Source organism: Eleutherodactylus coqui, chromosome 9 (assembly GCF_035609145.1).
Source record: "Eleutherodactylus coqui strain aEleCoq1 chromosome 9, aEleCoq1.hap1, whole genome shotgun sequence".
In the NCBI taxonomy this organism is placed as follows: domain Eukaryota; kingdom Metazoa; phylum Chordata; class Amphibia; order Anura; family Eleutherodactylidae; genus Eleutherodactylus; species Eleutherodactylus coqui.
In genome coordinates, this window is record NC_089845.1 from 147,229,996 (window position 1) to 147,256,749 (window position 26,754).

Below are 26,754 nucleotides of genomic sequence, written 5' to 3' on the forward strand. Positions count from 1 at the left end.
TTGACAGCTACACACAGAGTTCCGCCCATCTATCCACCCATTGGCTGATCACTCTGGAACACTTCAACAACATGACACACCCCTCAGCCGCTGATTGGACGACGCTCAACACTTTAGACAGAACACGCCTACCACAGCTGTCGACACGCCCCACGTACTGGCAGACATGCAGGACGCCGCATCCTTCCCTCAGGTCTATATGCATGCTGGAGGCTACATGACCACGCCCTTAGACCGTTAGAACACGCCCCCTTTTAAAGCCATCTGACGTGTTGCCTCGGCCGGACACGCCCACTGTTGTGTGCTCGGTGCCTGGTGACATCGCAGCCAATTACCGTGCGGGCTCCCAGGGACCCGGGCGTGTCTGTTACCGTGGTAGCCGGAGAGTGTGGCGGAGACGACATGGAGGAGCTGGACGGTAAGGAGGGGCGTCTTACAGTATTGTGGGCAGGAGGGGCGCACCGCCGCCGTGCCAGCCGTCCGGACAAAGATGCTGCTCTGTAATCCCCGTTAGAGGCAGCGCAGGCCCGGATCACATGGCCGGCTAGCACTGACAGCTCCAGCACAGGCTGGCACTGATTGCTGCCACTCAGTGAGCTGCATGACGGATGCTGCCCGCCCTGCGAAGCAATGGGCATCTCTACTGCATCCCAGTATCCCGGGCCATAATCCTAAAAGGATGGTGTGAGCGCCCCCTACAGGCAGGGCAGGACCCGAGGATTGACACAGAGATGCTGTATCCATGGAATCCAATGGCGAATTACAATGGGGGTATTTTGGGTGGCAGCAGGGGGCCACGGCTGCCCAAACTGCCCCTGTTAATAACCCGCCACTATTCCTCAGCAGCCCTTCCTGGAAGCCGTTGCCCGCACACGGAGAACGGTGAGATGCCAGGTGGGTCACAGCGGCAGGCCACTTCGAGCCAGGATTGGCGCAGGGTGACTAGTCTGGGAAAACGGATAAAGCCGCTTGCACAAAGCTGCAGCGAGCGTAGCTGGTGCTTACCTTCTGCACCACTGAGAACTGCATCGCTGCTCCCTCCACTAACACAGCAGAGGGGGAGCGTAAGGTGGAGGGGGGCATCACAGCTGAGAGTGTATGGTAAACATGATTCTGAACCTGGTACCGTATCTATCCAGTAAACGTAGTTCTGGTACCATATCTACGGAAGTAAACTTAGTTCTGGTAGCGTATGGTACCAGAGCTAAGCTTAACCTGGTGGATATTTATACAGTAAACTTAGTTATGGTACCATATCTATAGAGTAAGCTTGGTGCTGGTACTGTATCTACGGGAGTAAACGTAGTTCTGGTAGCGTATCCATGCAGTAAGCGTATCTCTGGTGCCATATCTATGGAGTAAGCTAGGTTCTGGTAGTGTATCCATGCAGTAAGCGTAGCTCTGGTAGCGTATCCATGCTGGAAGCATGGCTCTGGTAGCGTACTCATGCAGTAAGCTTAGTTCTGTTAGCTTACCCTTGTAGTAAGGGTAGCTCTGGTGGCATATCCGTGCAGTAAGCGTGGCTCTGGTAGCGTACCCGTGCAGTAAGCGTGGCTCTGGTAGCGTACCCGTGCAGTAAGCGTGGCTCTGGTAGCGTACCCGTGCAGTAAGCGTGGCTCTGGTAGCGTACCCGTGCAGTAAGCGTGGCTCTGGTAGCGTACCCGTGCAGTAAGCGTGGCTCTGGTAGCGTACCCGTGCAGTAAGCGTGGCTCTGGTAGCGTACCCGTGCAGTAAGCGTGGCTCTGGTAGCGTACCCGTGCAGTAAGCGTGGCTCTGGTAGCGTACCCGTGCAGTAAGCGTGGCTCTGGTAGCGTACCCGTGCAGTAAGCGTGGCTCTGGTAGCGTACCCGTGCAGTAAGCGTGGCTCTGGTAGCGTACCCGTGCAGTAAGCGTGGCTCTGGTAGCGTACCCGTGCAGTAAGCGTGGCTCTGGTAGCGTACCCGTGCAGTAAGCGTGGCTCTGGTAGCGTACCCGTGCAGTAAGCGTGGCTCTGGTAGCGTACCCGTGCAGTAAGCGTGGCTCTGGTAGCGTACCCGTGCAGTAAGCGTGGCTCTGGTAGCGTACCCGTGCAGTAAGCGTGGCTCTGGTAGCGTACCCGTGCAGTAAGCGTGGCTCTGGTAGCGTACCCGTGCAGTAAGCGTGGCTCTGGTAGCGTACCCGTGCAGTAAGCGTGGCTCTGGTAGCGTACCCGTGCAGTAAGCGTGGCTCTGGTAGCGTACCCGTGCAGTAAGCGTGGCTCTGGTAGCGTACCCGTGCAGTAAGCGCGGCTCTGGTAGCGTACCCGTGCAGTAAGCGCGGCTCTGGTAGCGTACCCGTGCAGTAAGCGCGGCTCTGGTAGCGTACCCGTGCAGTAAGCGCGGCTCTGGTAGCGTACCCGTGCGGTAAGCGCGGCTCTGGTAGCGTACCCGTGCGGTAAGCGCGGCTCTGGTAGCGTACCCGTGCGGTAAGCGCGGCTCTGGTAGCGTACCCGTGCGGTAAGCGCGGCTCTGGTAGCGTACCCGTGCGGTAAGCGCGGCTCTGGTAGCGTACCCGTGCAGTAAGCGCGGCTCTGGTAGCGTACCCGTGCAGTAAGCGCGGCTCTGGTAGCGTACCCGTGCAGTAAGCGCGGCTCTGGTAGCGTACCCGTGCAGTAAGCGCGGCTCTGGTAGCGTACCCGTGCAGTAAGCGCGGCTCTGGTAGCGTACCCGTGCAGTAAGCGCGGCTCTGGTAGCGTACCCGTGCAGTAAGCGCGGCTCTGGTAGCGTACCCGTGCAGTAAGCGCGGCTCTGGTAGCGTACCCGTGCAGTAAGCGCGGCTCTGGTAGCGTACCCGTGCAGTAAGCGCGGCTCTGGTAGCGTACCCGTGCAGTAAGCGCGGCTCTGGTAGCGTACCCGTGCAGTAAGCGCGGCTCTGGTAGCGTACCCGTGCAGTAAGCGCGGCTCTGGTAGCGTACCCGTGCAGTAAGCGCGGCTCTGGTGTAGCGTATCCGTGCAGTAAGCGCGGCTCTGGTGTAGCGTATCCGTGCAGTAAGCGCGGCTCTGGTGTAGCGTATCCGTACAGGGAGCGCGGCTCTGGTGTAGCGTAGCCGTGCAGGGAGCGCGGCTCTGGTGTAGCGTAGCCGCGCAGGGAGCGCGGCTCTGGTGTAGCGTAGCCGCGCAGGGAGCGCGGCTCTGGTGTAGCGTAGCCGCGCAGGGAGCGCGGCTCTGGTGTAGCGTAGCCGCGCAGGGAGCGCAGCTCTGGTGTAGCGTAGCCGCGCAGGGAGCGCAGCTCTGGTGTAGCGTAGCCGCGCAGGGAGCGCAGCTCTGGTGTAGCGTAGCCGTGCAGTTAAATATTACATTATTTAACATGGTAAATTCTACTTTAAAAAAGCCAAAATTGCTGTTTTTTTGTCTCATTTCTCCAAAATAGAAATAAAAAATAATTAAATTATTTTATATACCACAAAATAGTACCAATACAAACTCCCTGCTGTCCCACAAGAAACGGACCAGATCGGAGCTCGCCTGACAAATGTGCCGGTCCTGCATGTGGCGCCACACAAGGAGTGTTTGTAGAAGAACGTGTTTATATTGTGCAAAAGTGGGAAAACCTAATAAAACCTCAATTAATTGTGTGTTGTCATAATCCTAGCGCCCGCAGCATAAAGGTGACGGCATATTTATACCACCGGAGGGCAGCATACAAATCAACGCCAGAAAATAATCGGGAAATTGATTTTTTCCCCAATTGTTCCAGCAAAAAATAAATGCGTTTTTGAGTACCCAGATTTGGTTTCTATAACATCTGGATCTCGTCCCGGAAACCACGAGAGGCCGAACAGATATATGTGATGAAAAATAGAAAAGTTATGGCCGCTGGAACATAAAGGGGGACGATCTGCTCACTCCGAGGCCTCTTTCACACGGGCGACAGTGATATCGCATCTGTGTTCTGGGCGATATCGCTGCGTTTTCCTGCAGCAATTTTGTGTCACTACTAAGACGTGCAACTTTGTAGCACCCTTTTGCCGGATTTTTTAGGGGGGCTTGAAATGTAAGCCCTACCCCTAAAATAAGGCCAATCTGCATGAAAAAAGGCAAAAACACAATACATCACCTAACAAGCGCTGTCTGCTCCGCCACGCGTCTCCTCGGCAGCTGCGGCAGACTTGCTTGTAGTTTTTTCAGCCAGCACTTCCTGGTTTGGAGGTTCAAAACCCCCGCCTCCAGGAAGCACTGGCTGTGATTGGCTGAGCTGCGTAATCAGAGACGTCGTTTGCTGAACCAATCATAGCCATCGCATTGTTCTGCGCCAAATATCTTTACATGAGACAGAAATTGAAAATCAACAATAAAGAAAAGAAATTTTCGGGAGTTTTTTTCCCTATTTTAACCTGATTGTTGGGTTAGACCTCGCCCCTGGGGTTTGTTTTTATATATGCTGCGGATATATGACCCTACCCTGAAAATATACCCCAACTGCAGAAAAAAAACAAAACCTACATCTCTTAGAAGCGCTGTCCGGTGCACCGCTGCAGCTTCCCCCCGGGTCCCTGGCACTTGTCTTCTTCTCTTAGCCAATCACAGCCAGCGCTCGATGAATGGCTGTGATTGATTCATTGAGCGCTGGCTGTGATTGGCTAAGTGTCAGCTAATCACAGCCAGCGCTTCCAGGAGGCGGGGATTCTTCAATCCCCGGGCAGAAGAGATGAAGGAGAAGATTGTCGGGGACCCGGGGGAAGATGTGGCCGGGCTGACACGCCGGAGAGGTGATGTATGATTTTTTTTCTTCTTTTCCTTGCAGCTAGGGCTTAGGTTAGGGCTTTTACAGTAGGATTTTCTACTGTCAAAGTTGCATTGCACCTCATGAAAATCGCATTTTCGTGCGATGCAACAGAGAGAAAAGCTCCATAGGGAAACATGGGCTACAAAACCTCACAAATCGCGGGTACCGTATATACCGGCGTATAAGGCGACGGGGCGTATAAGACGACCCCCCCCAACTTTCACCTTATACACCGGTATTACAGTGGAGAAAAAAAAAATCATTACTCACCTCCCCCGGCGTTCTGTCGCGCTCCGGCAGGATGTCGCTCGCTCCTCGTCCCCGACGCAGCATTGCTTTCTGAATGCGGGGCTTGAAATCCCCGCCTCCAGAAAGCTAATACACACGCCGTCAGCCAGTTACAGCCATTCAATGGCATCATTGAATGGGTGTGATTGCTAACACACGTGCGCCTTCAGCCAATCACAGCCATTCAATGATGTCATTGAATAGTGTGATTGGCTGAAGCCACGTGTGTTTTAGCCAATCGCAGCCATTCAATGCTGTCATTGAATAGCTGTACCGGCTGACGGCGTGTGTATTAGCTTTCTGGAGGCGGGGATTTCAAGCCCCGCATTCAGAAAGCAATGCTGCGCCGGGGACGAGGAGCGAGCGACATCCTGCCGGAGCGCGACAGAACGCCGGGGGAGGTGAGTAATGATTTTTTTTTTTACACTTTTTTTTTTTGTATTACCGGCGCATAAGACGAACCCCGACTTCAGAGCAGATTTTTCGGGGTTCAAAAGTCGTCTTATACGCCGGTATATACGGTATATAGCGGGACCCGCAAGGTTTTTGTGTCGGGTTGTTTCATGCTAAAAACATCGCATGTGCGCAGGAGCCCATAGGAGAGCATGGGCTTCACATTCTTCTGATTTTTAGCATTGCGGTAAAATCGTGCGACTTTGTCGCCCGTGTGAAGGAGGCCATAGAAGCAGCATTATCTGGAGTGTTCAGTTGTGTGACTGCTACAAGCGTCATGCTGGGAATACGTGTGACCCCGCTGTAATGACCCATCGGTGGTCCGCTAACGATCGCTCTCTTGTTAGTTCCTTGTGAAGAGCATCCAGAGGGACAGCTGAGAATCTGCTGCGGAGGTCACCTCTAGCGAAGGACGTGCGGGGAGTGGGTTACCGTTCAGGCTTACAGGCTGATAAAAGGATACTTTGTAACACTTCGACTCCAATGTAACTAAATATAGAACACCAACTTCTAAAAATGTGCAGCTCACCCGACATTTTCACACCCAATCAGAAACTCGTTAGATAGAAGCAACATACAGAGTAACATAATATGTTAGGCTGGAAGAAGACAATGTTCAGCCTGTTTCTGCCCCCTCCTTGTTGATCCAGAGGAAGGAAAAAAAATCACCAATGAGGCAGAAGCCAATTTACCCCATTTTGAGTGGAAAAATTCCTTCCCGCCTCCACAATGGCAGTGAGTTGCGCAGTGCTAATAAAGGGTTTTTCTTAGATACAATATACCCGGGTGTAAGCCGACCTGAGTGTAAGCCAAGGCACCTAATTTTACCGCAAAAAATGTGAAAACGAGATGCCTCGAGTATAAGCCTTGATAGACTAGGTAAAAAAAAAAAAGCAATACCCTCCTCCCAGCCGGCGTCTGTGTCCCCAGCGGTGTGGCAAGCTGCTATGTAATTCTCCCCGCTGTCAGCTCTCTGCTCGGCTTTGAATTCCCCCGCTGTCAGCAAGTAAGCGCTGTGATTGGATCGAGCACCAGCTAATCACAGCCGGCGCTCAATCATTCACAGTCATTCAGTGAATGACATCACTAAATGGCTGTGATTGGTTCATCGAGTGCCGGCTGTGATTGGCTGGCACTCGATCCAATCACAGTGCTGACGGCCGAGGAAGTCAGAGCCGAGCAGAGAGCTGACAGCGGGGAGAATTATATAGCAGCTTGCCGCACCGTCGGGGAGACCATTGCGCCGGGAATACAGATGCGGGCTGGGAGATGAGTATTGCGGTTTTTTTTACCTAGTCCCTCACTCGAGTATAAGCCGAGGGGGGCTTTTTCAGCATTGAAAAATTCGGCTTATACTCGAGTATATACAGTACTTCTTTTTCATACTGCCCATGTCAAAATTACTGCGTTTCCCAGAAAATAAGACACTGTCTTATATTAATTTCTGCCCCAAAAGAGGCACGGTGTCTTACCTTCGGGGAGTGTGTTAATACTCACCTAGCAGGCGGCGTCCAAGTCCCTCACGCTCGGTTGCGGTCCTCCGGTAATCTTCCTTGTAGTCCTCGACGCTGAGAGAGACCTGCCCCAAAAGAGGCACGGTGTCTTACCTTCGGGGAGTGTGTTAATAGTCACCTAGCAGGCGGCGTCCAAGTCCCTCACGCTCGGTTGCGGTCCTCCGGTAATCTTCCTTGTAGTCCTCGACGCTGAGAGAGCACTCTCTTCCTACTAACAGGGCTTGTATACTCCGCCTCCAGCAAGATTGCTGTGATTGGTTAAAGGAACACCGCCTCAGCCAATCAGAGCCAGCACTGTAAGAACCAATCACAGCCATTAAATGATGTAATTTAATGAATGGCTGTGATTGGTTCTTCGAGTGGCGGCTCTAATCATTGGAGGCAGTGTTCCTTAACTAAGGCAGGGGGTATTCAAGCCTCGATACCAGGAAGAGAATGCTCTCTCAGCATCCAGGACTGCACGGAAACCTGCCGGAGTGCCACAGCCCAGTGTGAGGGACCCGGACGCTACTTGCTAGGTGAGGTTTTTTTTTTTTCATGTAGAGTAGCTAGGGTTTATTTTCAGGGGAGGGCTTATATTTTCAAGCCCCCACTGAAAATAAGGGTAGGGCTTATTTTCGGGGAACGTGGTAGTATATAAGCCTATACTCGCCCATCCCGGGGCCCCCACAGTCAACACAGCCTTTCTGTTCACCCCGTCAGGTCTGTTGGCGAGTGTAAAGTCACCACCGAGCTCTGTGATTGGCTGCAGCTACATCCCGCAAATGAATGCAATCAGTAAGCAGAGGGACAGCGGGGAGAACGAAGGTGCAGTGCGAAAGTTGTAGAAAGCTGGGGGGAGGGGGGGGTGATTATTGGCTTTTTTTTTTTTTTTTTAAATCTCTGAAAACTCCTTTTTAAGTTTTGTGACACTCAAGTCAATTTTCGTTTGCATGAGCCAGCGAGCACGTGATGTCAGCCGTTCGCTCTCGCGCAGCCTGTTTAAACAGTCAGATTCATCGTTGACTCGCTCAGTGAGAATCGTTCAGGCCTCATGTCCACGGGCAAAAGAAGAATTAAAATCCGCAGTGGATTTTAACTCTTCTCCCGCCCGCGGATCCGCATCCCATAGGGATGCATTGACCACCCGCGGGTAGATAAATACCCGCGGATGGTCAATAAAGGGGATTTTTAAAAAAATGGAGCATGAAAAAATCTGGACCATGCTCCATTTTCATGCGGGTCTCCCGCGGGGACGGCTCCCGCGGGCTTCTGTTGAAGCCTATGGAAGCCGTCCGGATCCGCGGGAGACAAAAATCAAAAATTTACTCACCCGCTCCGGTTCTTCCCTTCGCCGCGGCTCCATCTTCTCTCCATCGCGGCCGGATCTTTTTTCTTCGGGCCGGTGCATGCGCGGGGCATGTTACCGACGTGCCCTGCGCATCCGCCGGGCTGAAGAAGGAAGATCCGGCCGCGACGCAGAGAAGATGGAGCCGCGGCGAAGGGAAGAACCGGAGCGGGCGAGAGGTGAGTTTATTCTTATTTTTAGGCCCCATGTCCGCGGGGCAGGAGGAACCCGCTACGGATTCTCCATGGAGAATCCGTAGCGGGCCTGATTTTCCCCGTGGACATGAGGCCTCAGTCTTTCACATTAGCGAATGCGAAAGACTGAACAAGCGCTGTTTTAACGATGCGACAAGCGAACGCGCCAACGCTGATTGTTATGCCTACCTAAAATGAACGAGGAGCAAGAAGCGAACGATTCTCCTCTGGTCATTGGCTCTTCTTTAGACTAAACAATTATCATTCATTTTCACTGATTTGAACAATTTTTTGAATGATCGATCTCTATGGAAGCAAACGATCCGCAATGCATCCGCATGAGGCCTGAGTGAGAACCAGTAGGACCACCATTAGGGCGTGTTCCCACAAGGCAGGTTTGCTGCCTGGTTTCACTGCAGGAAGACTGCGGATGCGCCACAGATTGCGAAATACGTGCAAGTTTTTTCGCCAGCATGTGGATGACATTTTTTAAAATCTCATCCCCCTAGCTGCTGCTTTATCCCCCTTCAAGGCATTCTATCATCAGATTCAGGCTGCCCGAAGCAAGCCGCAGCGTTTCAGAATAAAATACCCCTAGGGGCAACGGGCTTCCCCGACTTGGTTCATGCTGCCCATGGTTGGAGCCTGATGACAGAATCCCGTTAACCATTTTAGGACCAGAGATTTATCACTTTTTTTTTTCTTTAGTTTTTTGCCCCCACCTACTTTTTAAGTTTTTCCGTTGCCATGGCCATATAAGGGCTTGTTATTTGCGGGACAAATTTGTATTTTTTAATGGTTCCGTTTAATGTACCATAAAATGTAAGGAAAAAGTTTTCAAACTTTTTAAGTGGGTAGAAATGTAAAAAGAAAAAAATGCAACTGCCTCACTTTTAGCGTGTGGCACAGAGTGTTAAAGCAGCAGAAATGCAGTCGTAAGCTCTCGCTCAGGACCTGAAGGTTGCGGGTTCAATCTCTGCTTGGTTCAGCTAGCCGGCTCAAGGTCGACTCAGCTTTCTGAGGTCGGTAAAATGAGTACCCAGCTTGCTGGGGGGTAAAAGATACTTACCTCCCGAGCCCATGCCATACACACTTCAGGACCCCAGGATGTTTGTAGACGTTCGGTGGTCCTGAAGCGGGTAAAGATGTGGCTATTTTTTTCTCCATATTTGTACCCCCGCTTTGCTTTTAAATAAACCATAAATTCCTTAGTTTCCACCAACCTTAGCCATCTGAGGCGTTTGTTTTGTGTGGGGCAAATTGTATTTTTTTTCAATGATGGTTTTTAATGTATTCTATAATATACTGAAAATCTTTTATAAACTTCTAAGTGGGATGAAATTGAAATTTCACCATTTTTGGGGGTTTCTTGTTTTTATGGCAGCCACCATGCGGCAATAAAGTAACATCCTTGATATACGAGGATGTAGTTATTTGCACCTACTTGCTGCTCCTGGACTTTTTGATGTACAGTGTGTCAAAAATGGCATGTTTAGTTTATTCTATGAATCAGTACAATTACAGCAAATCCAGTTTTATAGATTTTTTTTGTTTCTTTTACTACCATACTTTAAAAAAAAAATAAAAAAAATCTTTAAGCCCTTTTATACCCATTTTCTGACCACCATAACGTTTTTATTTTTCTGTCAATGGGCTTCTGTGAAGGCTTCCTTTTTGCTGGACAACCTGCAGTTTTTATTGACACTATTTTGGAGTACATATAACTTTTTGATTAATGTTTTTTTTCTTTGGTGAGCAAATAAGCACAATTGTGTGTTTTATTTTGTGTGTTTTATTTTTCTGAGGGCATTCACCAAGTGGGATAAATAATATATCATTTTAATAGATCAGACTTTTATGGACGTGTTGATATTATATATTTTTTGGTTTTGTGTTCTTTTTTTTAATGGGGAAAGGATTTTTTGTATTTTAAGATTTTTATTTTTTGTAATTTAAAATATCTTCTATATTCAACTTTTTAAAATGTTTTTTTAAGTCCCCATAGGAGACTTGAACTGCCATGCTTTTAATTACTTATACAATACACTGCAATGCCGGAGTATTGCACTATATTGAATTTCTGCAGATGTTCTTTTGAGAGGTGCCACAGGCACAGCTTAATAATTAGATTTGCTTTTTCAGGATTCTGGGAAGGTCGAGTAGCCTAGTATTTCAGATTGCAGTCCAGGAACTGGCTGTAGTCTGTTGTTCGTTGGGAATCTTTCAGACAACTTTTTATGATGGTACCCTACTATAAATGATTATTGCCATCTTACCGTAGACCTTTATTGCATACCCTTTGGATTTGTCGTATGTGTTTGATAGGTGTGGATCCTACATTTGGGACCCTCGCCAATCGGTAGAATGGAGATATGTGACCCCTGGTCTATGATCACATTCTTTACACATCTCAGTGGAGAGTTGGCCACACTTGTTCTTAGTCCTCTCCATTGAAGTGTAGGGGAGTGACTCAACCTGTATTCTTTCGAGTCTCCTAGAGGCCCATAAGATTGTATTGAATGCAAGCAAAGGTAAGTTCAGCTTGACGTAGTCAGTAGGGCATATGTGGAAAAAGACTACAGGCCAGGTGCCAGTTGGGAACCAAGAAGTAAAATGTTTAGGACATCCAGCACCATAAAATACAAAAAACTTTATTGTAACCCCATAAAAGAAAGAAGGATTGTGTGCAACATTAAAACCACTCGCGCGTTTTGGCTACTAAGAGCCTTAATCATAGCATACCAGAATGGAAACGCAACAATTAAATACATAGACAGATGTGACGTCACCGAGAACAGACCCTTCCAACAGGCATTAACCATTACACATCACCGATGGGGTTAAGTCACTGCACAAAACAGGATGAAGCAATTAAACTACATAGTTTATTAAAGGGAAGCGGTCTCCTTCAGGTTTTTTTAATTCCTAATATTGTACAGTGGCCTAATATTGGTTTAAAGCTTCTTGTGAATATTTAGAGGAGAATCAAGTTTTTTTGCTGTTGACTTACTTTTCTATGTAGAATCCAGAAGTTTATTCTTAGTATTTAACCCCTTAAGCACCAAGTGTGGTAAATATACGGTGCTTGGTCCTGGGCTTAATCCTGGCCGATAGTAAAAAAATATGGTGCGGGATTTAAGCCCCTGCTTCTGCAATCACTCAGAAGCAGGTCAGGTTGTCAGCTGTTAGTCACAGCTAGTCACAGCTAAGAAATTGCTAAGAAATTGAAGGAGAAGGGAGAAGCAGTTTTAAACATCTCCTTTCTTTAGTACACAGCACTCAACGAGTTCTATGTACTAAAGAGTGTTTCTTCCACTATGCGAGCCGGCGGTCATATGGCCACCAGGATCCCCTGTTGCAGCAGAGCTGCAGGGTCCTTGCAAGTCCTGATCAGCTCTGCCAGTGACTAATGTCACTACAGGGGATGTTTTCCCTGTAACTGGGGCTCCTATGCATGCCTCAGTTACAGTGGGAAAGTGTCAAAAAAAAAAAAAAAGTTAATGCCCCCCAGAGGTCTTATATGACATTATGGGGGACATAGATGGTAAACAAATAATAAAATCATCCCCATTATAAAAAAGATCACATTCACAACTCCTTCCAGGCTGCGGTATAATTTCAGTTGCACGAACAGTGGCAGAAGGACATCATTGACTATAATGGGGTTAGTCCGGATCCAGAGTGCAGCCTGAAATTTACCCAGATGAAATGGAGCAGCATGCAGATGTGAACACGCTCTAAGACTTGTCTGTTCCGTTGCACTAACATGATGCTTCTCAAACAGCAATATTTTACATGGTATGAACTGAATATCTGCCAAAAAGGAAACATTTCTACCCATTTCATCATTTGAACCAGAATTGAATCATAGACTGGTAGAGTTGGAAGGGACCTCCTGGTCATCGGGTCCAACCCCCTGCTCAGTGCAGGATCACCAAATCATCACAGACAGATATTTGTCTAGCCTTTGTTTGAACACTTCCATTGAAGGAGAACTCCCCACCTCCTGTGGCAACCTGTTCCACTCATTGATCACCCTCACCACCTTGACAGTCTTATCCCTAAGCTGGACCCCCCTCCCATGATATAGATTCCCCAATAGAGCATATAGACAGAGGTTGCCCTAGTGTTTGGCTCAGCCTTCTGTGGAGGACGTCAGACTCAAGGACAACAATGGGATCAGACTGAAATCAATCCAGATCATAGACATGGAACTCTTGGCAGTGACATCTATGGACAGATAAACACAGTTATATAATATACAGTGCAGAACACAAAATAAGAGTTGTTTGCTGGGAGGTCTGCAGTTCACATGTAACTGGAAAATATATCCCATGGAAAGAAAGTTTCATATGAGTGAGGTCATTGTTATGGCTGTTTAACATCCGTAGGGGAAACAGCTAAAACTAAGCAAAAATGTAAGAAATAACGGAGTGTAAAATCAAGTGGCTGGAGAAAGAGAAGGGAACTACAGGAGGTCGGTCGGTCCAAAAGTAACAAGAAATGTATATGGGTATTCCCATCGTAGACCTTTATGGGATCTCCATGTATCAAGAGGACAATGTAGAGGTGATCCAACACCGTAAAATGCTTTACTGCAACCTCATAAAGGAGGGAGGGATTGTGCGCCACATTAACACTGTTGACACGTTTCTGCTACCAAGAGCCTTAATCATAGCATGAATTACATAGACAGACATGACCTAACCGAGAAGAGTCACTTCCAACAAGCATCAACCATCACTCATCACCAATGAATCATTGTAGCAACATGTGTATAACAATGCAAAGCACATATACGTAGCAACATTTGTAAAGCAAGTCTAAATATGAGGTTTAACTATAATGCCGCCTGCACACGAACGGGTCTGATTCCGGCTGCGAGATCTCGCAGCAGAATCCAATCTTTTGCCCCGGCGGTAACCACCATGTACCTGTCTGCTGTGTTCGTGTGCAGGCGGCTTCTGGACTGTGGATGTGCTGGTCGTCACTAGGCAATGTCGCAGATCCCGCGGCCCGTGTGCACTGCTCACTGCGGAAGGGCCGCAGGACGGACGGCTTGCATTGATTTCAATGGAAGCTGTCGTTGTGAGGCCCGCACCAAAATAGGACATGCCGTGATTTTGCCCCTCGAGCGGAAAATCACAGTTGATTTTTGCTCGTGGGCAGGCAAAAACGATTTTACATAGCATGCTATGGGCATTATTTGCTGCAGGATACGGAAGCGAATGCCCGCTCCGGATTCCACAATGCAAATACGGCCCTGTGCATTCGGACTAAATCGTATGTATTGGCACCAGACGGCATGAAAGATTAAAAAAAAAAACTAAGGCTGATTTTGTGTCTACAATGGAGCCTCCGGCCGAAGGTTCTATCGCAGGTCTGCCTCAAAACGCAGGAATCTTCCCGCAGCAGGAGTTTTTTTGAAGCTTTCTGGGGGTCTGAACATGGGGCTTTCATTACTCTATGGTTGATGAGCTGGTCTTTCCCTGACTTGTTCTGTACCAGTTACTTTAAAGAAAGTGAGATCGCTGTGGGCTTCAACAAAATGGCGGGATGCACTATGGACCAATTTCAGAATAATCGGGTCGCCCATAATGGCCTCAGTAGTAACAGTGACCCCCATAGTTGTCCCAGGGATGTTGCCCGGCCAGAGGTCAACAACAACCCCCCTACAGGCCTTTGGCTGGGCAGCATCCCTACAGGCTTTACACTTACACCATCTACAGTATCGGTCCGGCCTTCTGCACAGCGTTGCCGGTGTTTGCACCAAGGTGAGAGGGCAGCGGTCACAGGCTCGGCAGTGGCTGCCACCGCCGGGCCGCAGCTGCAGCTTGGGTGAGTACAGTTTCTGGTATATTGATGTATGGCTGGCTGGCTGGCCACATACAATGAAGCGGTTGGCCGGATTCGGCTCGCGGACCTTGTGTTGGCCATGTGAGCCCTAGATAAATTGCTGTGCGGCCATGAAATTAATTCTATGCGGCCACAATGTTACATTACTGTAGTTTGTGTGTCGGAGAGAAGCAATTCAGTTCTCTTCTGTAGATTATATGAAAAATATCTGCCTACCTTCATATACTATATGTATTTATCACGTACCAAATTTCTCCGTTTGCTCATGTTTTAAGTACAAGTGCTCATCTATCCTTGGCACTCCCATAGAGATGCGTGGAGTGGCAGTGCACTGTATTCGTCTGGGGAATCTCAAGACCCCCATTCGCGTGTTCAGTAGGGGTCACAGCAGCTGGACCCCTACTCTCGGTCTCCTGATCACCATTTGTGTGATGCTGTTACATGGATCTACCACAGAAACTCCCAAGAGGAGGATGCAGACATTCCTATCACGGTTATTGATGATGATCTCACAGCTCCCTGCCTCACAGTAATAATAGAGGAGATCGCAGCTCATCCTCCTAACTGTATACTTATGGTCTGTAGCTTATTTAAGTGAATATAGCAGCTAATGATAATTAATCTGTCCCCCCCAGCAAGCAGAAATAGTATAACCTCTAGCAAATGCTGTACTGATGCAGTGTGGAATAAGTGTGGTAGCATAGCCAAGCGGTCTAAGGCGCTGCATTAAGGCTCCAGTCTCTTTGGAGGTGTTGGTTCAAATCCCACTGTTGCCAGTTTTTCAAGTTGGAAAGCTCTCAAATTGGTTGTTAAATATATGGATGGTCAGAAGAACTTGCTTTTATGCATTGGCCATGAATTCTGCCTTTGACATGGGAGACAGGTTCAAGTCCTGGCTGAAATCAAAATAGCTCACCATCAAGATGGTGCCTGATAAGTATCAGACAGAAGGCTGCACTGTAGAGACATAGCTGCAATACACAGGGTAGACCTCCAGAGTGTGTTCAAGTGAGAGGGGTAGGGATTAAAAAATGTTTTTTACCGTACAGTCACGTGGAGGTTATAGAGGTTCGGGGTTTGTCGAATGCGGGTGTCCGCTAACATTCAAAGTTGACACCTGCCCGCAGCAACAGTGATCAGCACTTATGCTGATCATGACTATTACCCCTTTAAAAGCTGCAGTCAATTCTGACTACAGCATTGAAATGAGATATTGGGGTGCCGTTCAGTCGCCGTGGCCCCTAGGGCTGCTATTGCAGATTGCCTATGTAAGCATGCCTGTGAAAATACAACTATCCTTTCGAAAATCAAGCTCTCAGATGGCTACGTTGATGGATAAATAATACAGTTATTATTTTTTTAAAAGGGGGAGGAAAAACTGAAAATGGGGTGGGGTGGGGGGTAGAGAAAGACCATAAGCCTAAGGGGTTAAAAACTCATTTCTACTCAAAAACGGTACCAGTAAAAAGCACAGATTATCCTATGAAAAACAAGCCTCGACTCATCTCCATCAATGGGAAAGTCAAAGGCATTGGTGTCCAAATTTAGCAACAGGAAGCATTTTTTAAGTAATCAAACTACTAACAACAACTTGTCCGTCTGTGCGTGATTAAGTTACATACCCCGCCCCAGATCACATGACGGTGACGTCATTAAAGGTCCTTCGATTTAAGTCAGTGAGTTACATGCTCCGCCCTTGATCAGATAACTGTGACATCATCACAGGTCCTATTTCATAGCAACTGTGGCTGTGGGGTTTATTGGGGATGTATAACTCACTCGGGATGACCTCCGGATGAAGGACCCTGTAATGACGTCACCGTCATGTGATTAGGGGCGGAGTATGTAACTCACTCCATATGACATGGGGCAGACCAAGAATTAGTGAGTTACATGCTCCGCCCCTGATCATATCACGGTGACCTCATCAAAGGTCCTTCATCCCAAGTGAGTGAGTTACATGATCCGCCACCAATCACATGACGGTGACGTCATCACAGGTCCTTCATCTGGAGGTCATCCTGAGTGAGTTATGCATCTCCTACAAACCCCCGCACATATATTTATATTCCACAACACTTCTGCTCGATTCAACCCAAACAACCAATCACTGTGAATCACAATGATTGGTTGTTTGGGTTGGCTGATTCACAGTGATTGGTTGTTTGGGTTGGCTTAATCAACCAATCAGCCAACCCAAACAACCAATCAGGTTGTGAATCAAGCAGAAGTGTTATGGAATATAGATATATGCAACCCCCGCGGCCCCAGTTGCTATGGAATAGGACCTGTGATGACATCACTGTCATGTCATCAGGGGAGGAGCATGTAATTCTGCGGAATCTGCGCAGGACACCCACACTGACGATCCGCAGTTCAAGCCACCCATAGGGAAGCATGGGGCGGCCCGCACTTCATTTAACACTTGTGGATTTGATTTGCGGATGCCACGCAGAGAACAAAGATCGCAGCGTGCTCCATTTTACCGCGGATTCTGTGTGGATGAGCTCCATTGATCTCTGTGGAAGCGAGTGATCCGCAATGCATCTGCAATTCAATTGTGGATGCATTGCAGATTTGTAGGCGGATACCTCTCGGGTTGCTTGGAGGCCAGACAGGGAGGAGGGGGAAGGCAGGCACTTTGTGGGCTTGCGATTTATTTTTCTCCGCTCGGACAATCCGCAGTGCATTCGCGTGGAAAAAAAATTGCATCCGTGATCACCGGCAAGCATTTAAAAATGATATCCGCGCTGACATGCAGGTCTTCCGCTGCGGAAATCCGCATGCGCCGTGGACATGGGGCCTTAGGTGTCCATGGGCGGATCTAATTTGCAGCAGATGCGCAAATCAGGCCGCCCATAGGGAAGCATGGGCGTCCGCACATGAATTAAAAGCATGCAGATTTGTTTTGTGGCCGGCGCTTCTGCACACATCTGCAGTGAAGACCTGGACAGGTACGCAGAAAAGCCGGACAGGTAAGCAGTGTCCTCTGCCGTGGGCAGGGTGGGATTCTGCTGTGGTCTCCTGCATGCGGAATCCGATCCGCCTGTGGACAAGAGGCCTTAACCATATGAAAGAGGCACATTTCTGGGCACTTTATGGAATTCCTGGGTGGAATGGGATTGAGGGTGGCTTCAGAGGAGCGTGTATTTTGAGCGAGCATATGCCCACACAAAAACACGCATCTATTAGCCCCAATGCATTCCCTATAGTGTGTGCACATGTCTGTGCTTTACAAGTGTGTGCCTGCAAAGATAGGACATGTGTGCACCATAGGGAATGCACAAATTGTTTTCAATGGAGTCGCGGCCCCTGCATTCTTTTTCGCGGAAGGGCTTTACATAAAAGCCCTTCCCTGGAAAAGAAAAATTTTAGTGTAAATAAATAAATATATATAATCCTGCGGTAGAGGATTCTGCTGCTGGCACCCCATCAATTGATTTCAGGGAAGGGCTTTAAATATAAGTCTTTTCCTGCTGTCCCCTGCTCTGTGGTGCTGATCTATCAGGAGGTGGGGATTTAAAATCCCCGCCTGCTGAAAGAGCTGCTTGTGATTGGCTGAGGTGCTCAGCCAATCACAGGCAGCTCTCGCCGAATGAATGACGGGTGAGAGCTGCCTGTGATTGGCTAAGCATGTCAGCCAATCACAAACGGCTCATGCAGTAGGCAGGGATTTTAAATAGATCAGTACTAGAGAGCCGGGGACAGCGAGGAGAAGACGCGGCTGAGCCCCGGCAGCTAAAGGGACGTAAGTGGGTTTTTTTGTGGGTTTTTTAAACCACTTTTACTTGATTTTCAGGGAAGGGCTTATATTTAAAGCCCTTCTCTGAAATCAATTTCCGGCAGCAGAATCCTCTACCGCAGCTGACATGTGTGACAGCTGCGGTAGAGAATTGAAGAATTCCTCTGCTGCATCTGTCAAGGATGTGGCTGATGTAGCAGCAGGGAATTCTTTTAACTAGCGGGGATGAAGGAAACATCTTATATGTAAAGCTCTTCCCTGAAAAAGAATGCAGGGGGCCGGCAGAGCATTGTTTTCAATGGAACCACTGGCAGCAGCCGCTGCTCCATTGAAAGCAATGCATGGACCTGCATTCACGCGTGGTTTTGCATGTACATGGGTGCACACTTATGTACGCACCTATGTATGCACAAAAACACACTCATGTGAAGCCACCCTTAGACGCGTGTGTGTGTGTGTGTATGTATATGTATATATGTATATGTATATATATATATATATATATATATATATATATATATATATATATATATATATATATATATATATATATATGACCAGCTAATACTCTGTACAAACTGTTGGCCAGGAAAGGGGGCAGACCCTAAGACCGCTCTGTAGGTGGGCGGCTGTCATGTTGTATGATGCGATGTATTTGTTGAACTGTGTATTTTATTCTGCAATCTCTATTTTCCAGAGATCATTTCCCCTGATGACCTCCGGCCTTGCAAAATCTGTGGTAGAACTTTTCTTCCGGCTACTTTGGTAGGTATGAAATGAAGCGCAGGCGTATGACGTCTTTTGCTGTGTGGAAAGCTAGTATACTACATAAAGGGGCTGTCATATAATTGGGACATAATAGGAGCAATATATCAAATTTGGAGCTTTCATTTTCCAAAAAGGCCTGTGAAAATGTGAGCCGGAACCTGGTCATCAGAACGCTCCTGTGCTTTTCCTTTGACTCAGTTTGATAAATCTTCATTAATGGCGACAATTTATTAACATTGGTGCAAAGAAAAAGTGCAGTTGAGTGCATTTTAACAATAAGTGCTGTAACATGACTTGTTACTATGGTTACTTCTCAATTTTTTGCGTGTGCCACTCCTGATAAATCTTCCCCATTCTGTATAAGAAACATACAAGGGGTGGACAAAAATCTGGAAACCCCATACGAAATGCATGCCTTACAATCAGTCTCTACATGTCTTATTGAAATACAATTTATAATCCCATGTAACTTTAGTGGAGGTAATATGACGCAGATGCCGCCGGGCAGAAGTGAACATCTGCCTGAGCAACAAGGGTCGATTGGTCAGGGGTTTGAGCCACTTGGCTGCTGTTACCAGCTGTCTCCCAAAAGCACCCAGAGCAGGGCAAGAGGTGAAGTTAAACACAAATTTGGCAGGAAAGCTCTCAGCCAAGCATTTTGTACGGTGTTTCTATATTTTTGTCCAGCCCCTGTGAAACGTTTCTTGCTGATTTGGTAAGTAGGATATAAAGTGGGGTCTACAGCTTTTTTTTTTTCATTTACTACTTCTATTTTGGAGCTCTGACACATTTATAGCATGTGTCATATCTACCTGCAGGCAGATCAAATGCAGTGTGCCTGTTACATAGTGTACTATATAGCTCTACTTCATTGCATCATGGCATCATAGATAGGAAAGCAAAAAAGTAGCAAGCAGGAGGCGGTTTTCAGTTCAAGTCTTCCCATTGAGAAGGTAAAGGGCTTTTCTGTTGTAGCAACGCAAGTTGGGAAAGAACGGTCACCCGTTATCAGTGATCTACTTTAATTTGCTTTTGGCACGGGTAAGCAATGACTGGAACTGAAATTCCATTACGAGGGGCTGGCGTATAGAGTGTGATATAGGTAGTATTTTCTCCTGGCCTTTTTGCTTTCAGAGTTATGAATGAGTCTTTTATTGGAAATATAAAGAGTTGTTTATTAATACATGAGTTCAGCTTGCTAGAAATGAAGGCATCAGAAGTGCCCGCGTGCACTTAGAGCGTCCTGGTCGCACCATGCATGATTTATTAAACTCCATCTCCTGCCGTAGACCCCTCTCCCGGACTTTATTATCAGACCCTCAGTTTGCATGCGAAGGCTGTCGATCCTACCATGAATATTGCTTCACATGCCCTGTCAAGGTGGAGAAAGCAATCCAAACCTGCCCTCTTCTAAACTTCTATAATATTTCATCAAAGACTAACGGTTCCATCGCTCCCGGGGTAGATGAAAGCATAACTTTTTTCCCAGGGAGCATGGCTTGGCTCCCTGTTCCAACTTGGCACTCTTCACACGTTACAATAGTTCCCCCGTGCCAGCTATGGAAAGTAAGTCTGGGGGGGGTACTGTTTTAACTTGTGGAGAGTACCAAGTTGGCAAACAGAGCCAAGCAATGCTTCCTGGGAAAAAAAGGTTCTACCACCTTTAGTAGAGTAGATATTCTGTAAGTCAATGTCTGATCCTTAGACAGGCCTTGCAACATGACTAAGGATATAAGTCAAATCAAAATTTTCTCCACAAGGAAAAGACCCCTAAAAGAAAATTCTGGTTAGGCCTTTATGCTGGAAGGAGAGCTAATTTGCATACCTTTTTTTCCCATGCTTGGCTTCCTATGCCAACTTGGTAGTCTCCACAAGTTAAAACATCACCCACCAGACATCTCCAGAGTGGAGAGGCACTGGCAGAAAATTGCCATGCCATAATACTAGATGTTCCCTGCTGGGGTCCAGGAACTTCAAACACTCCAATGACCCCTTGCAGTTAGGACTGCTTTCAGATACAGTATGACAACCACTTCATAAGGCTTCACTGCATCTTGATTTGCTCTTAAAGGCATTGGTGTCAGTACAGACTATGAACAACCGGCACCTTGGCCCCTAGGTTTATCATCCCAGCAGTCTGTAGAAGGGGCGCAGTGGGCTGCACAATGACCAAGATGAGATGGCATCAGGCCTGAACGGTTTGCAATATGGTGCCAGTCCAGGCAGTTATACTTGTATGTTCCTGTGTCTGGCGCGGCGTCTGGCCATGCATTGTATGCTCTTGAGTCGCTGCATAATTGGTGCCCTGTAACTAGAATCCTTAATAATGAAGCCTGCAGTATAAATCATAGCGGAGCGGCTGTATGTGCCCATATACATTCCATAAAGTAGCATCTGGTAATCCCGACAGTCTGACTGTCGGCTCAGTTCTGCACCTGTCATCTTCCCTGACTTGTCTCTTCTAGTAAATATTCGGATTCCCCATAAAATAACTCTTCTGAGGCGCCCTTTCATTACAACTCTGCATTCTGCCGTTCCTCTGTTATTCCTGCTAGAGATTATATATATATAAATTGACAACTGGAAAGTTCCCGTTAATAAGTTGTGTTCCTACAGCCTCGCACTGATTGGACGGTGTCAGACATGTCAGGATAGCTAGCATCCAATCACGGGGCTCAGTTGTCTCTTGCTCTACACCAATGAGGCCAGCCATTGGCTACACGTTTTGTGGATGTGACATCGTGGCAGCAGTCTAAAACAGAAACTGATGGGGGGCATCGGAGTGACTGCGCTGAAACGGTAAAGTCCGCACGTTGACTTCTATTTGCATGTCCTAAATCTGATCCGTGGTACGGACAAGAATAGGACATGTGATGAGCTTTTTCATGCGGACCATCAGTCCTTGTAAAAAAAAAAACACGGGTGATATGATAGCGGCGCGAGAAAATCAGTGGTCTGTGGGATATTGCTGCATTTTCTCGTGGCGTTACTGCGATTTTGTGGCACTGCAGCGTTGAAATATAAGCCCTACCCCGAAAATCAGTCCTAGCTGCAGGAAAATAAAAAGAATACATCACGTAAGAAGCGCTGTCCGGCTCCGCTGCATCTTCTCCCCGATCCCCGACACTGGTCTTCATCATCTCTTCTGGCCAGGGATTTCCATGGCCTGTACAACCTGTAGCAATTTGCCAGTTTAGGTTTTACTATTCATTAAACAGAAGTTTAGCTTTATAATACACATTTTTGTTTTATTGTTTTAGAAAAAGCATGTTACCATATGCCAAAAAGCCTTGGCGAAGAGGAGGAAAGTGTTTGACTCCAGCAGACAGCGAGCAGAAGGAACAGATATTTCCGTTGTCAAACCCATAAAGTCAAGGGTAAGTAAAGAAGAAATGCAGCGCTCCTAAAATACCCGGCGCCAGGGGCATTCACCCTCCAACCATTGGGGTGCCACATAAGGTATAAAACGGGGTTTGACGTCACGACGATTCGAGGTCTTACATAAGTCTGCAGGGAGTCTTGGAGAGAGTGACTTGCATTAGTGCCATTCCTACTCATAGGCTGTGTGCGGTGTTTAAAGAGTACCAAGATAATGGGGGCCCCATGTCCCCTATCCTCCACACTTTGGGGTTACTGACCCCCATCCCTGCAGTGAGGAGGAGACTGAAGGGAGCGCCGGTCACACAAGTACGCTAACGCTCCATTCACTTTCAGTGGGACTGCAGAAATAGCCTAGTGGCAAACAACTGGGTATTTCCATCAGCTCCACTGAAATTAATGGAGCGCCAACTGGGTACGCCCAGCCAGCACTCCATTCATTCTTATATCGCTGTAGGAGGGGTGGGGTAGGGTGGGGGCGGTAGGAGCGACCACTGCAGTAACAGGACCCCCTGTTCTTAAGATCGGCAAGGGTCTCAGCAGTGACACCGAGTTATTTCCTACCCTGTACATAGAGATAACTTGTAATCTTAGTACAACCCCTTTACAGTCAGACTCGCCCATGTTAATATGGCTGAGCTACAATACCAGATATAAAACGTAAAGTAAAGAAGCAAACTCCCCTTTTCTATTCTTGGTTGGCCCCTTTGTGCTTCTATGATACAGAAAAAGAAATCCTTCTGAGCTCCTTGCAAGGCCTTGATATGTTTCGAACGGTCCTCCCATGATGAAGAGTCCTGTCCATGTGTCATGGCAGCTTGAGGCTTTCGGAAAGCCTCCAGGTCTGCCATGAGTAATTGCCTTTTAAAACGTGCCAATGGCATGTCTAAATAGGATGCTGGGCAAAATACAGTATAATGCAATATTATAGTATTGCATTACGTTGTATAAGCGAACAAATGATCGCAAGTTCAAGTCCCCTGTGGGGGTTAAGAAACTATAGAATTAAGTAAAATAAAGACTGTTTAATTATTAGGGGGGGGGGGGGGAGTACTAAAAGTAAAAAAAAAAAGGTAAAAATTGGTACCACTGCATCCATAAAATACCAATATTTTAAAATATTACATTATTAATCCTGCATGGTGAATGCCGTCAGAAAAAAATTCTCCTTTCAAGAATTTAACTTTTTTTTGGTAATCTTTTGGTCATCTTCCTCCAAAAAAAAAAGTTTGAGTAAAAAGTGATAAAAAAGCTGCATGCACCCTAAAATCATCGGAATAAAAACTAGCAATCAGTTCAAACAAAAATGAGACCTCACACAAGCCCATTGACAGAAAAAAATTAGACATCTATGGGGGTTAAAAGATGTTGAAGGCAACAGTTTTTTTTTAATGTAGTTACTACTAAAAAAAAATTGAATATCTTTAAAAAAAAAAAAAAAAAAAAGTAAATTCGGAATGGCTGTAATTGTGCCGCCCCACAGAATAAAGGTAATGTGTAGTTTTTACTGCACCGTGAATGGCATATAAACATAATCACCCCAAAATGGCGCAGTTGTGTTTTTTATTTCCATTTTGCCCCGCTTAAACATTTGTAAGAGTTTTTCAATGCATTCAACGTCATGTTAAGTAATACCAGTGAAAAACACATTCTGTAAAAGGTAAGCTCCCGTGCGGCCGTGTCACCGGTGGAATAAAAAATAGTTTAGGTTTATTTTTATTTTTTTTTGTTTTGTTTTGTTTTTTTTTGACAATGGAAAAATGAAGACAAATAAACAAAAAGGGCTAGAGAAGGAAGGGGTTAATATTGTCTGTTTTTCACATCTTTATTTAGCCAGAACCTCCAAAGAAGCAATCCAACTGGAGAAGGAAACACGAGGACTTCATCGCCACGATTCGAGCTGCTAAAGGACTTGATCAAATTTTAAAAGAAGGAGGAGAACTCCCGCCGCCGCCTCCACCTACATACGACCCAGGTAGGTTCTGAAGGAGGTGGAAAGTTTTATATGGGGTTGGGCTTCAATACTTGCTGATTACCCAATTGCTGTTGGTAAAATTGGACGATAAGCAAAGAAATAACTGTGGATAATATATACGGCGCCATTCTGTCCATTCCATTGGGTGTGGAGGTGCCCATGTGCCGCAGGTAGGGTATTGCAATTAGTGGAGAAATCTTTAATGTTTGGTTTGAGTAATATCATTTGACTATCTTGTGTTGCAATACCTTCAAGATGCCGCACAAGAGAGCAGGAAATCCTAGTTATGGAGGATGAACTTCACCTGATCCCCTTCACAGTCTGCAGAATACAGACGCCAATTTCTAGTAGTCTGCATAATGCCATTGCTGCTTCTGCTGATGGGTTTAATGTTAATTTCTGGTGTGCTTTGACAGAATAATAGCCAAGATCATGTGTTTATTGAGATTATAGTCACTAATAACTATTCGAAGTGGGGTGGGCAACATTGGCTGCTGTGCCTACCAAGTAAGTGTTGGGCCTAAGCTACCCAATAGAGAAGGGGAGAGCACTGATACAATTTTTGGGGCATATTTATATAGGGATTGCGGTACTGCAGAAGACGACAGCATGATGGCAAAACTGTGAATGTGCTCATTGATCCAATTGTGGTAAGGTTGCCGCAAAAGAATGTATGGCTATACGGTAACATGCGTATATGGCTTGACTCATACATTCAGGATTGGAGCGCAGATCCCTTTAATCCATAGAATGCAGTTGTCAATCAGATTTTATGCGTAGCACGAGACTTTGACAATCTTTGACACTTGGTTTGGGTGACTGTGCATGTCTGAATGTAGAGAGGGGTGAAAGCTGCTGTCAGACTCCTGGTGCTACTTATCTCCCAAGAACAAAAAGGCCGGGCATGTTGAAACCCATATTTGACATCTGCCGTGGGGAAGAATCTGGAGGCCCTACACGCTTTAGATGATCAGCTGGACCCATCTAGTTCTAGAATGTATCATCCACAGACATGCACTTCCCACAGAACTGGAATCTGGTGCACTGCAGAAATAAGGTTTCTATCTAGACATGAGCGAGTATACTCGCTAAGGCAGATTACTTGAGCGAGTAGTACCTTAGCCGAGTATCTCCCCGCTCGTCTCTAAAGATTCGGGGGCCGGCGCGGGTGACAGGTGAGTTGCGGAGGGGAGAGAGGGAGAGAGAGAGCTCCCCTCCGTTCCTCCCCACTCTCCCCCGCCGCTCCCCGCCCCCCGCCGGCCCCCGAATCTTTAGAGACGAGCGGGGAGATACTCAGCTAAGGCACTACTCGCTCGAGTAATGTGCCTTAGCGAGTATACTCGCTCCTCTCTATTTCTATCACTTTTTTTTAGTTCCTGCCTAAACAGCTTTATTTTTAAGAGGCTTTAGAACCTCCAGGCCTTTAAATATTCTTTGGCATTGTTCATCGGACACATTTTATTCCTCCGGGTGCGCCCTGGAATAGAACCGCATTTTTAGTGCATGACGTAAGTAGTGGCATCATGCATATTTAATCTAAAAAAAATGCTAAGTTTTCCTGTTCTTTTTGAGCCAGGCTATGAATAACCACTGACACGGCATGTTTTATTACTGCTTTACTTATTTAGACTATGTCCAGTGCCCCTACTGTCAGAGGAGGTTTAATGAGAGCGCTGCTGACAGGCACATCAGCTTCTGCAAGGAACAAGCGGCTCGCATTACCAATAAAGGCAAATTAGGGGGAGAAACAAGAGGGAAAGCAATTCCTCGGTCTCAGGTAATTACATGATATATGTTGTCGGTGATGAGTGAACATATAAGTCCCGGGTACTCTTATGGCCCGTTTACACGTATCGATTCAAAATTCATTCAAACGAACAGATTTGCGCCTTCGTATATAATTGCCCAGTGTCAATGCAAAAAAATCGTTCGCAAGTCGATCTCCCTGACTTTCAGTCAGCATAAAAACGATTGCTGGATCGCGGGGTTTTCGTTACGTGTAAATGCTCCCTGCTGAGTGCATCGCATAGAAGATAAACCGCTGAGCGAGAAGCCCACGATGCAGCGGCGAAGTCTGTCGATCTAAATGCTCCGCACGAGCGCTAACGACCTCAGCCGTGACGTCAGCACTACTGCGGTCGTTTAGCTTACTGTCATCCCGTCTAATAGGGTCATCACATGACATGACTAAGAGCCCGACAGCCGTCGCAATGATTGTCGCTTCTGTGCTTTTCGCACAGGACCGATGATCGCTCTCTGAATGGAGTTAGATCGTGCTGGAGATCTCTTCTGGTCGCCCGTCTCCATTCAGAGTAAACAGGCAGTCGCTCATAGATGAACGACTGCCTGTTTACATGGGCTGACAGTCACTTGGTTTTTAGGTGAGCTAAAAAACAAACAACTCCGGTAAGTGAGCGAATCAGCAAAACCTGAAGATTGGAGATTACAGTGGCAAGAAAAAATAAGTGAACCCTTTGGAATTACCTGGATTCCTGCATTGGTTACTAATAAAATGT

At 47.0% G+C, this 26,754-nt stretch overlaps 1 protein-coding gene across 1 annotated transcript in view; it reads left to right on the forward strand.

The window, feature by feature from the left end:
• Positions 1–265: 265 nt before the first annotated feature.
• The window catches only part of ZC2HC1A (zinc finger C2HC-type containing 1A), a 69,558-nt gene continuing 43,069 nt past the window's right edge, over positions 266–26,754 (forward strand). The window contains exons 1-5 of the mRNA XM_066578604.1: positions 266–418; positions 18,815–18,882; positions 22,146–22,262; positions 24,097–24,238; positions 25,867–26,015. Coding sequence (XP_066434701.1) covers positions 403–418; positions 18,815–18,882; positions 22,146–22,262; positions 24,097–24,238; positions 25,867–26,015 — 492 coding nt within the window. The 5' untranslated portion in view covers positions 266–402. The remainder of the gene's footprint in view (positions 419–18,814; positions 18,883–22,145; positions 22,263–24,096; positions 24,239–25,866; positions 26,016–26,754) is intronic.